Genomic DNA, 13,180 nt, shown 5'->3' with positions numbered 1-13,180 from the left:
AGGTTAATAGTTTTCTAGAAGACTGCATAATCTTTTCTGAACCTGGAAGAGACTCTTCTCCCCTTCCTGCCCTCTTTTTCAAATGATAGTGTAAACTAAAAATTCACATATTTAGTTTCAGTTAAAATTTTTATCTAGCAAAACCCATAACTAAACTTTTCCAAACTGTTTTAGATCATAGATATTAAACTGCTAGATTTAAAGTTAATTCAGTTTTTACAAACACACATTACCAATAATTGCCAATGTTTGAATATGCTTTATATATGCATTATTATAATATTACCCAAAATATGTTTAAATACACTGAAAGGAATATTAACTGTAGCAAGAACACATAACCTGCAATGTTAGTTGAAAGCTGTGCAAATCAATTTTGCATATTATTTTATATGTAGTATTTTTGCTTCTGGACAAGTTAAACTGCAATTCTTCTGATTTTTATAATCACAATATTAAATGCAGTTAGCTCTTTGAAGACATGCATATTTAAATTTCATAACTAATAGAAAACAAAAACAAAGCTGCATAGGACAGGTGTGAGAAATATATTTTCCCAGGCTGGTCACAACGATAAATATTTTTAAGACCTCCTTGTACTGACTTCTGTAACTTGTATTTTTTGTTTACAAATATATCTACAAAGATAAGCTATAGTCAGGAAATAGGAAGTTCTCAGAGGAAATGATAGAGTGCATTAAAAACTACAGGTATTCCTCCCAAGTAGAAGGTAAGGTGTTTAATGTAAAGAAATAATTCACCCCACATAACCATCATCTAAAAAAAAAAAAAAAAACCAAAAAACAAAAAACAAACAAAAAAACCCCCAGGTATTATTTAACATGGACCTAATGGGCCATGGATCTAATGTATTTCCTTAACTGCCAGACAAAACAAATTGAAGCATTTTCTGTATGTTCACATACTTCAGGCTTAACTGATAAGTTGCTACATATTTCTGGCAAGAAGCCGCAAGATTAAATACAAGGTTTCTTTAGACTGTTTCTCTGGAGCCAAGCATACTCAGAAGTCAACTGGCACAATGTCTTGTAAAAATGATCTTGTAAGGAGGCACAATTTTTCTTCAAAGTTAACTCTTTGATATCTTTACTTCTTAAGATGCTGTACCAAGTAGATTTTTAAAGAAGACTTTTAAATATTGATGTGAAAACACAATGAAATACATGAACAGAAGAGAAAGACTACTACTCTAAATTGAGTTTATACCTTAATTCAGCTTTTATAAAAAACATTGAGAATTAACTCTGCATGAAAAGATCACACTGAGCATAAACGAAATGCTCTAGAGAGACCTAACTATATGGAGCTCTTTTGAGAATCATAGTTTAGATATACACTGTTAAAATTTCATGTATGTAACAATTTTCACCAAAGAGCTAACTGCAAATTTTATTCCACAAAACCATCTCTAAAGTACCTAGAGTACCTCAACATTTAAGTCATTGAGATTTGAATAAAAAATACTCGATAATGATATTGGCAAAATGTTGCAATACCAGAGTTGTAGAAGAAAAGCAAAGTTACTGGTTCAGATACTTTATCTTCTTTCTAGATGGAAAAGTTAACTTTTTCTTTTTATTACCTTTTTCATGAAGCTCACATCTTGCCTTGAAATTTTGTCTCGTTTTATCTTTAGATCAGAAACATCTGGTATTATTCTACAAAGGAAGCCAAGCTGTCATTTTAGTAAAAAGAGGTTGCAAAGGAAAAAGATGATGTGAAATGTATGAACTGTTCAAACAAATCTTGAAGCAATTTCCACTTTAATTATCCATGTTTAACAATGACATTCAAATTCCAGTTGAAGAGGGGGAACCATAAATGCAATTATGACACCCCCCAATAAAATACTATATTCTGTAACTGGTATCTGCTTTGTGGAAGACAAAGTCAGTTAAACTAGCAGCTATTTGGAATGATCATTTAATGTATTATGCATTAAGGCTTACCCATGAAACTTTTTCCATCAACAAATGGCACTAAAGGTACTGTGCATGTATCACAGTACATTAACATTTAATATTTGGGAACAATATAAAAGAATCTACATTACTTAGCATTCAGATATTAAACTAGAATTGCAACTACACCAAAGCAAACAAAAAAACCAAATACCGTATTCCTCTGAGTTTTGCCCTGTTGTCATGCCGATCAATGAGATTATGCAGTACTTCCAAGACCAGCTGCCTTAGCTCAGAGTCCTCCATAAGTGAAGGCGACAACAGTGGGTCCAGAAATGGGGCAGGAAGTGCGTTAGTGATAGCTGTTGCTTTGTATCCTGAAGTCACCTGTTCATTGTTGAAGTAATATTAATGTGTGTCATTATTACACTATAAGAAGTACCTGCAGCTACCATTCACTTTTTAGTGAGCTTTATGTGGCATCTGGGAGGTGGATTCAATTGAAAGTCCAGGATTAATTTTGAAAATTCTTAACCTCACTATGAATTTAGAAAGCCTTTAACAATCATGTTCAAATGAACTCCCTCATCTGTTTTTAAGTGGCTTTTCTCAGGACCCCTCCACTACCAAAACACTTAAAAGAAAAATAAAGCTACTATTCATGAAGTTCTATTCCTGAATAAACATTCATGTGGGGAAGGGGGAGAAAGCCCATGAAAAGTTGGAGGAGGTAACAATTTCTGCAAAGAATTTTCCATTTCAAGCTTAGTTTAATCTCTGAGCTGTTCATGTATGCTACTAAGCATGCCCATGTGAAAATAAATTCAAAAAAAAAAAGAATCAAGTCTATTAAGTTGTTTTTAAACTAATACTAACCCTGACCTGCTTCGTTCAATTCTTTTTCTTCAAAACAAGTATTGTAGATACATAAGAAAGAGCTTACTTCAACACGACAGTTTTAATATTAATCAGGTGAACATTTACAGCTGTCAAACATTTAAGAAGTTACTGCTCCTTAAATGGGAGATTACCAAAGTATTACAACCTCAAAAACAAGACAGGATTCAGAAACTGCCAAATACAAGCCATTAAGGATGAAGGGTCCAAAGTAATACAAGATTGAGTTATAATAAAATGCAATCATATGTTTGTCAAAGACTTTGAATGATAATTCTGTCTTCATTATGCATTCTCCACACCACTACAGCTTTTACATGTGAATTGTGTGCAAGCACCAGTTGTAAGAGCATAGCTGAATAGATAGTAGAAGGCAAAGTGGTTGACAGAGGAACACGAGGGCATTAGCGATGCCATATGAAGGAATTTGATTATGTTCTTTGAAACGGAAAACTACTAGTTTTACAAACAGTAAGGCTGCAAATAAAAGCATGTATTTTTAATGAAGTGCAAGTTTTTAATTGCCTGTACAACTTCAAGTTATCCATCTGTGTACATGCATGACAACAGACTGATTATGTTATCAAGTATTATTCTTTTCCTAAAGGACATATGATAGTGTTCAGTACACAGAACACGCAGGGTTCAGCAATTTCCAGTTCTTTATTATGTGTGCAGATGACATCTTATACACAACCATAAAAGCTTTGCTCCTTCCCACATCTTTTCTGCAATATTTACCAATGTCTGAGTAATTCATAAGCTTGAAAACATTCACTTTTACGTCTTTGTGCTGTGAGGGGATTTTGCTTTCACTTTATAAAAGAGGAGCCAAAACAAAATTTAAAGTCAAAAGTGTTCAACTACTTTTATAGGCACAACCTGAATCCCTCACAGCCTGCTTACAGGCTATGTAGCACTCCAAATAATTAAAAAAAAGTTCTCACTGATTTCAATGGAAATTGTTGAGACTGGTCAGATAAATCTTGTCAGGGACAGTTTAGGCATAGCTGATCCATCTTAAATGGAAACAGTGTACAAGATGAGCCCTGAGGTCCCTTCTAACATGTTTTCAATTATTAAATTGCAGCTGTGAAGGTTCAGGTCTACTGCAAGCCAGAATCCAGGATTTCATATTCTGACCTGCAAAGAATGGTTTAATTGATTTGCCTAGCACTACACAGAAATTTCATGGCAAAGCAGGGACAGAAACTCATTTTCCAGAAAGGCAATCTATTGCTTTAGTCATGAAACCATCCCTCTTCATGGAATTTTCCCCTCCTCAGACACTTAACAGTTTTCAGCTTCTGCAACAAAACAGGCCAGGATTCTACAGGCAACAGCCTCCTTTACCGCCAAGTTCTGGTTCTTACCATTAGGACATACCTCCTCTTTATAGAATAAACCCAGAGACTTGTGGGAAAAACAGCCAAACGATCACGACACATTCATCTCATGAGGACAAAAGAAGGCTGCAGAAGCAAATTACTGTATCCTCAAATTTGTTATATTATTGTTACTTAGAGTATTTTTTGCAAGCAATGTAATATACATCGATTAAAATTACTGCCAGGACTAGAGAGTGCCAATAAGAGAGTTAAAATTACAGTTCAGTAAGTTCCTGACAAGTGCATTCTAAATATAGTTTCTCAGACTGAATCCTTAAGAAGAGGTTGACAGAACCAAGTCTCTAGGATAATTCCATCAAACACAACAGAGAGAATTTAGCAGAACTTAGCTCTATTTAAATTACATAAAAAACACCTCTAGGTGCTGTACAAAAAACTAGCAAATGAAACTCCTTCTGACTCCTCCCAAATATGGTTAAAGTATAATCTTCAGGAATGCTCCTGACTCTCAGCCCTGCCTGGGGCAGAGAAGTACCTCAACAGATCACTTACACATGCAAAAGTTCTACATATGTGTGCATACTTGTATTGGTAGCAGCTACAGAAAATGTGCATGGGAACCACAAACAAGTTGTCTCTTCTAGCTGGGAAGTGTTTCATTATTTTAGTCATTCATAAAATGCTGCAAAGAGGTCCCTGATACTTTCCAGAAACTATTTAAAGGTTAAGGTTTGAAAAATGTATTTGTGATAAAACATTTAATTATACCTTACAAAAAACTGAGAAATGCTAGGAAAGAAACACCTGACGCTTTAGGCTTGGAGATGGGCATCCATTCCTATACTGTAAAAAAATATGATCAATTCTATGAATTACCGCTTTCCTAATACCAAAGACAAAAGTAATTTCACTTTGAAGTTGCTACCACTGCTTGCAGAACTAGTCAATTCAACGCACTCTATGGCATTCTTTTGGATCTGCAGATCCAGTTATAGCTGATGGTCACTGCAGTACCCTAAGAGATGGAGGAATATTTCCTGAATAGTTTCTAACATAGTTGCTAAGAAGCTAGCAAAATATTATTCAGTAGAACTAAGGATCTACTTAATATAAACGTATGTTTAATTTCATAATACAGAATAGAAACACTGCACTTAAATGTATAAATATATACAGTGAAACACTGTGTGCTTATAACATAATATACTGAACAAAGAAGGCTTACCATAAGTAAAGACCTCAACAACATAATCTGAATCCTCCTAGTTCCCAAATCCCTACAATCAGAAAAAGCTTAAAGTTAGTTTCTTTGCATATCTTCAAAATACTATTCCACCACAGACACCATTCTCATGACTGCTTGTTTGACAACCGAGTACAGCCATCGTGGGAAGGCAATGCAGGATGATCACAAATAAGGTGCAAATGTCTCCAAAAGAGGTGCAATAACCAAGTGTTTCTGAATGGGATATTTACAGCAAGGCTTAAAAAAAGAAATACATACTACATAAAAAAAAATAAGTGATATATGTGGACCAGATCTAAATCTTCACATACACCATTTTAAAAATCTTTTCTAGCTGAAATGCTCAACTGATACATGCTGAGTTTCATTTTCAGAAGCACCAGTGCTCAGAATTTTTCTGAATTCAAGTGTGATTGAGTCTATTACGAGTCCAGGACATTTTTTGTTCAATAAGACACTGCAACTTTGAGACTTTAAAGAGAGCAAGCTCTAAAGTTAGCACAAAAAATCCAAAGAACCACAGAGTTCTTGTATCACAGGAAGGCACGTGGAAGAACACGTAGCTTGTGATTCTTCCATTTTAATTTTCCAACTGCTGGTACTAAAAAAAAGTTAAATACCTATCTGTATATAGTCACAGCAACACTGTTCTTGCAAGGTCTTACAGGATAAAAGCATATTTGGGGTAAATTGCTCCATTCAAAGAGACTCTTTCTAGCAAGTAAAAAAGATCCATTTTCTTGATGTGCAAATCCCTTTGTCTACCAAACAGTATGAAGAAAGAGCAAGCCTCTTTACAAAAGTTGGTGTCTGTGTAACAGTAGAAACTTCCATCTTCACTGAATACAACCCTGGATATATGCAGTTGGTACCATCATCCAAGTATCTTGTGTAGCAGACACCAAATTTTCAGGTACGTAATGCAAGACCGTATCACCAGTCAAAGCCTGCTTTCTTTAGAATGACACATGCATATTATACTAATATACTAAATACTGAGCCCCATGCTTACAAGGGAACCCATCACAGTAAGCTGTATAAATGGGGGAGAGGGGGGAAACAACACAAATTGGTAGCCTGAGTGCAGAATTCAAATACCTTCTTGATGCCTCATAACTGCGCAGCATAGACAGATTCACATCTTCCATGGATGATTATTGCCCACAGTGCAGGGACATGGTATGTTTTAAATTATATTAAAAGCTGCCAAGAAGCCAGGAGAATGACAGTCACCTCCTATATAAACTAGCAGGGGATCAGACTTATTTATGGATGGCATAAAGTATCCATGCATACTTGGAATGCATAGCGGCAACCTTCTCGGTTACTCTCCCCATGCTGAAGAAAAGCAGGCTTTAAATATAATTATTATTATAGGCAAAAGTATTAATTCAGAATAAGGAAGTTATTTTATTATCTGTTTATTGCAGGAGCTACTACAGCTTTTTTCTTATTTCTAAATAAAAAAGGGAAAATCTAAAGTGAAACAACTTTTATGTAGTTTCTGCAGCGTATTTCTTAATCCGAAGTCAGCTTGTACAGATTGAAGCAAGAACAAAAACTATATGTAAGTTATGACAAACATAGTTAGAGCTCAACTTCCCTGATTCAGAAATTAGCAGACCATTAAGTAGATAATTTCAGGAACACTGTAGATGTGGACAGCAAAATAAGCAGAAAATGTTTGATTGGAATGCTATCAGTGACATGTTTGGAGACTGAGTTCATACTGCTGACACTGTGTTTGCCTTGTTTATGAGTGGCATTTAATACAGTCCTTAACAAGTGAAAACTTGCATTCCATTATTCTTAATTTTTTTCACTTCTTGATTTAGCAGGATTTGAAAAATTAAATTTATAGTTAGAAATTCTAAAATACAGAAGGTCATACAGACCCAAGGTGGCTTGTATCCAGCGACTGCGAAGTTATCCCAAAAACAGGTACTTTTCCCATAATGAACATCATAATCTCTGATCTCTGGTAATCTGGGAGATTGCTTCCAAAAAAACCTAAACAAAAATGGAGTGAAAGCACAGAGGGAAAGAGAAGTATCAAGCTCTTCTGTCTATGAGAGAAGCCTTATAAACATTAGGAATATACTTACAAGGTCAAGAGAGATTAAGAACAAAATTTTTATTCCATTTAGGTAACTTGTATCTTTGGAAATAAACTAGGATCTGTTTCAGGCTGTAACATACCCACCTGACCATTTCTGCTTAGTAGCACACAGAGTCTTTTCACAGTGCTCACTTGCTTCTTCAACCCCTAAGGCTTTCTTCTCATCTCATCTTCCCTGGGTAATTATGTCATTTAAAATTCATATATGTCACATCTGTTAATTTGTAAATGGTGAGCAACTGTAAACATTTCTTGTGGGCACAGTGTTATTATTTACTTCTGCCTCCTATGTTACCGCTAAATATTAAGGTGTGCTAAGAGAAGTCTCACAAGTATACGACTATCTTACAACTATGCCTTTACACAGCAATAATCTCTAAGTCAGTTTGAAGGAATAAAAAAGTTTTACTTGAAGAGACTTTTTTAAATACACTTTTATTTAAATGGAGTTTTACTATAATGGTGAGAAATAGTTTACTACATATTTGCTATTGATCCAGAAAGATTCAAGTAATAAGCAAATTTATCATTTAATTAATAAAATTTTAATTACTTAAAGAAAAGGGGGGAATATAAAGGAATACACATTTTTAAATACACTGCAATATATATATTACAGTACCATAGTGAGAAAATCTGAAAAAAGAGGATGGTTATTTTAATGAAATCATTTACAGGAATGGTTGCTATCATTCTGTATTATACCTCTTAAAAGTACTGCAGTAAGTTACAGCAGCACAACTGGCCATTAGGTGTCATCACTGCAGCTATGTTTAATGTTGGTTTCCACAAGCTGTCAAGTAATAGCTACTAAGATATGTCACTATATAGAACCTGCTATATGATTTTCATAAAAGGACTAATATTAATGCTGTGCCAAATGTATGCAATGATTACAAGGGTTATTACATTATAATCAGCATGCCCATTAAAAGTCCACTATAGAGAGGACAATAACTGACAAAATGCTGGCATTTTCATTGAGCTTCTCAGATATCTGTTCAGTTAATAACTAAGAACAGCCTTTTAGAAGCCAAACGTGCAAACTAAGCCTGGGATTTAGAAGTACAGTCAGGGGTCCCACACTCACCATTACTCTCTTTTAATTCAAGCTCTATTTTAATACCATCTCAGTGAGGGCAGGGGAAGGATTTTAAGCGAGCCTGTGTACCTGTGCTTACTCACCAATTGTTTGAATAATAGCATTCTGGACAATCCTCTCATCACTCTCCTTGGAGCTTGTGCTGAAAGCGGCACTACCAGCTGAACTGCGCCTATCACTCAGCTCAAAGTCAACACTGATGCGCAAGTGCTTCAATAACGTATTAAAAACCTCTAGAACTGTTGGGCCTGGAAACAACACACAACAATGACTGCAGCTGTCAAGCTAAAGATGCCTTAAGAAAACAAAAGCTAACCTTCTCAAACCCTTTTCAGGAGAAATCACATTAACCTGAAAGGAACAAGTGAAATGTACTGTTTGAAGGATATGGTCTAGAGAGAAACTTTTGAAATATGGTTCACCCTGATGTTTTTCTGAATTATTTTGGAATGAGGAAGAGCAATCAGATATATATGCATGTTTCATTATTATCAAGTTTTACACAGATCCAAAAAAAATGTGGTTGCTGAAATTAAATATCAGTAATGGGTACAACTGCAGATATTTACACCTGTGTTTCAGTTATTTCAGAGCTTGCTATTAAATCCAGTTCCATTCAATGGATCAAATAATGAGCTCTTTTCATAACATGATAAAAGGCTCCACAAGTCTACTTGTACGCACAAGCAAGTCTTGTATAAAGAGGGCAAGGATAGACTCAGACTCATGTTAATGAAGCAAACCCAAAACATTAAGGAAGAGATGAAGGTAAGCATATGAATGTTGAACTATTCATTAGTTACTGAGGTAAAATTTCACAGAGAGTTTTCCTCATCCTACTCTTGACTCCCATAGTGCTGGTCATCTCATAGCAGATGCATCACAAAGCAATAGTCTTCCTGAATTCTTTTGGAGTCACATGCAGTTCTCAGGCTTTGTTACTTCTTACAAAGCAGAAATTCCTGCTTTACACAATATTGTAAGAGCACATCTAAATTTTTTGATGCAAAGGAGTATAAATCTATTAAAGGTCAAAAGACCATGTAAGCATATATGGGACTAATTGCAAATTGCTGAACAAAATTTCAAGTATGTTTTATCAGCACAAAGAAGAAAAAAGTAATGAAATAATATCTGCTTTCATGCAGTTCGAGAACGAACCCATTTGACCTGATACCATTAATTTAACATGACTTACCTATTGATCCTTTAGCAGCTATTGCTACTGCTTCCAAAAGAACTTGAATAATGCCAGCACGGACTCGTGGTGAGTCCCTTTTGCGAACATCAAGGTGTCCAAGTATTTCTTGTATTACATGATGGGAATATTGTGCCTATTAAAAAAAAAAAAAACAACACATTCCAAAAAAAAAAAAAAAAAAAATCTGTGACTTTATTTAACATAAACAGTCACACCATTCAGCTATACTCAGGACAATTTTTCTATTTTGCAATATTCTTACTCACAAATTTGGCTAAATTTCAATCAGTACAGGACTAAACATGAATTAAAAGAACCACAGGATACATGAAGTAAGAGAGGCCCATCCAGCCCTGTATACAGAAGCAAACAGTATTAAAATATCTAGGAAAATCTACAAGAATAGCGGAAGCATTCAACAATACTTCATTCAGCTAGTTGCAGTTCGAGGACTTCAACTGTTCTCAAAAAATGATACATAAGCTGAGAAAACCCAGCTTTCTTTCATGAACCTATCCTATCACTTTTTGGGAGTATGTAGGCTTTCAGCATCCACAACGTTCTGCAGCAAGGATCCCCACAGCTCGGTTTTATGTTATGTGAATAACAGCCTGTTTTCACTATCATGTCCTAGTTTCATTTTACTCCTGAAAAACAGGGGCCTTACTTGAATCTGACCAGAATCCTTGCACTAATACATACTAAGGAAAAAAGAAAGAAAAAGCATTTCCTACTAACCTACTACAACTCATTAATTCATATGTTTACTTCCTTCACATCTATTCTTCCACCACCTCCTTTTGGCTAAAGACTTGTAGCCTCCTCCAATTTTTACTCATGCAGAAACCTTTAATAATATTTGTCACTCTTCTCTACTAGTTTTCCAGTTTTTTTCTGAAGTGTGGGGACAAGGACTGTACACAGCATTCAAACTTTGGCTCAACATGGAGGCCATAGTGATGTTTTCCATTTTGACTAAGATTTCTTTCTGAACAGTTCTTGACTTCTAATCTGCTATTTGACGATGAAGAACTAAAATGTTGTTTCCATAGCTATATTATAATCCAAAGATCTCATTTCTGAGGGCTGCTCCTGAATATCACTCTCCATACACCTACACTGAATTTCAGCAGGAAGAGCCAGATTTTATTGACATTATAATTTTATCAGAGTAAAGACTGACCTCACTTCAGTGATAGGTATGTGCAACAGGACACATCAAGAAAAATCATGCATATCCAGAGCTTGAATTCTGTGGTAATTTTATATTTTGGGTGTTTGTGCTTGATGCAATCCAAGACTTAAAATGTTTATGGACAACAATGGTTGCCTACTGGTAAAAATTGATTAGCATAACACCTCTGCATGTTTCTTGGGTTCTAAAACCAACACAGTGCATTGGCTGGAAACATAAGCAACCTAGAAGATATTTATCAGACACAATGTCAGATCAGCATGGCTATCCTACTTCTTGTTCTGGGACTTGCTGAGGGACCTCCACACTACCTTCTCCTGAGGATTTCTTAATATCTTTATTTCCTTCCACAAGCCTACTAATTGCCTAATAGAGCCTAGGCTAATAAGCCTAATAAAAACTTTTCAAATATTAACCAACTTCTGATCACAAATCACAGTGAAGTGTAAGTTACCCTTTAAAGAATTCTGGGAAGCAATTTTCTGGATTGTTTGACTCCATCTACTGTCTATCATCATCACGAGGTAAGCATTTAACCCTGTCTCACGTGTTCAAAACATGTGTGAGGAAAACCACCCTAAAACAAACCTACCTGTATAGAATACATGATGATTTTGAAGCAGGATACAGCAAATTCATTGGGATCCCATAGTCTATGATGGTCTAAATGTCTGTAACCAAAAATTTAGAGATTTAAAACAATGACATTGAAGACATACCATAAATAGCACCTTACACATTCCTCAAAATCCACCTCAAAGGGATTATTTCCTCACTTCTAATTTTAAAAGTACTTGCAGCTGTACCTTCCAGCCTCTCATCTAGCTTATTGACTAGGTGATAAAGCTCACACTTCAGCAGAGTGTTTCGTTTAATATGTGATTATAAAATGTTTGGCAGTAACAGATATTCCCTTAACCAAAACTGATCTTTCATATTCAGGAATTAAAGGAATCTATTCATATCAAAGATATGCAGTTTAGAATACACTGTTTTCATACAAAGGGCACACATAAAAAAGGATGGGACATTATATGCTCATTTACGCATAAAAAACCCCCCCACACATCACACTGGAGTAGATGGTTATTATACTTTGACAAACTTTTCTCTATATAAAATAAAGCAGGTCTTTTCACTCACTAGCTACAAAGCAGTTAAGCTTGAATACTATGAATGCCCAGAACAGAGACTTGGAGAACTACTTTCATTTTTACAGTGCTTTCATGAAAAAACATATATGAAAAACAGCAAGTTAAAAAAGCTACTCTTTGTACCCCCTTCCATATTGTTCTAAAGCATTTCACTTACCTTACAACACTTTCTGCAAGGAATATCAAAACAGAACAACAAATAACACAGTTTCTCTTAAAATATACCGTCATTGACAGGAATCACTGATTAAAACCCTTATCAGAGTTACATGCGAAGACAACAAGAAATACTGCTTAAGTACCATCCTGAAAACTATGAATAGGGCACAAATTTTCAAATTTTCCAGAGTGCAGAACTGAGTATCTGGAAAGGTATGACAAAGATATGTGCATTTTTAAAAGAGTGAAAAAGCGTGATTTGGGATGCCTGTTAATAAGAATGATTTAGGTAAGAATATATATATTTTCTTAGAGACTGAATTCGGGCAGTTTCTAAACTGGTATCTCAGCTACAGAATAACTTTGTCTGACCTTACCCCCAAAACATAGTAAACATCTGAAGATACTTCAGAATTAAAGACTTGAAAGTAGACACGTAAAAGAAGTCAACATTCATATACTCCAGAATTGAAACGGTTCTTTTAACTTACTTTGCCTAGAATCTAGAGATCCCAATTAACTTGCTGGCCAGCTGCTACCAGCCTAGTGACCCAGTAGAGTACACAGCTCTCCTTCAAGGGTGATTAAACCAGTCGGCATAAAACTACCCCCTCTTCTCCCCTAAATTATCTTGCAGTCCATTGCAGAGCTAAGAAAGTGTACTCACATTTTGACATATTGCATCCTTGTAATAGAAACCCTTACTGGAGCAACATTTTCAGGAACATCAAATGCATAAGTTCATCTACAAAGATAATGGCAATATTTGCATTATTAACTATTAAATTGGACTACCTCCTGGGGAAAGATGCCTTTCTGGTGCACATTCCAAACAT

At 35.3% G+C, this 13,180-nt stretch overlaps 1 protein-coding gene across 7 annotated transcripts in view; it reads right to left on the bottom strand.

Annotated features, from left to right (window-relative positions):
- EFR3A (EFR3 homolog A) overlaps positions 1 to 13,180 on the bottom strand; it is an 82,983-nt gene that overhangs the window by 18,559 nt on the left and 51,244 nt on the right. For all 7 annotated transcript variants that reach the window (XM_064507880.1, XM_064507882.1, XM_064507877.1 and 4 more), the window contains 7 exons: positions 11,624 to 11,702; positions 9,834 to 9,969; positions 8,719 to 8,883; positions 7,310 to 7,424; positions 5,394 to 5,445; positions 2,137 to 2,309; positions 1,604 to 1,679 (listed from right to left, as the gene is read on the bottom strand). In XM_064507880.1, the coding sequence (XP_064363950.1) occupies positions 1,604 to 1,679; positions 2,137 to 2,309; positions 5,394 to 5,445; positions 7,310 to 7,424; positions 8,719 to 8,883; positions 9,834 to 9,969; positions 11,624 to 11,702 (796 nt within the window). The remainder of the gene's footprint in view (positions 1 to 1,603; positions 1,680 to 2,136; positions 2,310 to 5,393; positions 5,446 to 7,309; positions 7,425 to 8,718; positions 8,884 to 9,833; positions 9,970 to 11,623; positions 11,703 to 13,180) is intronic.

This window comes from Dromaius novaehollandiae, chromosome 2 (assembly GCF_036370855.1).
Source record: "Dromaius novaehollandiae isolate bDroNov1 chromosome 2, bDroNov1.hap1, whole genome shotgun sequence".
NCBI lineage: Eukaryota > Metazoa > Chordata > Aves > Casuariiformes > Dromaiidae > Dromaius > Dromaius novaehollandiae.
This window is presented reverse-complemented; position numbering and strand designations above follow the sequence as displayed.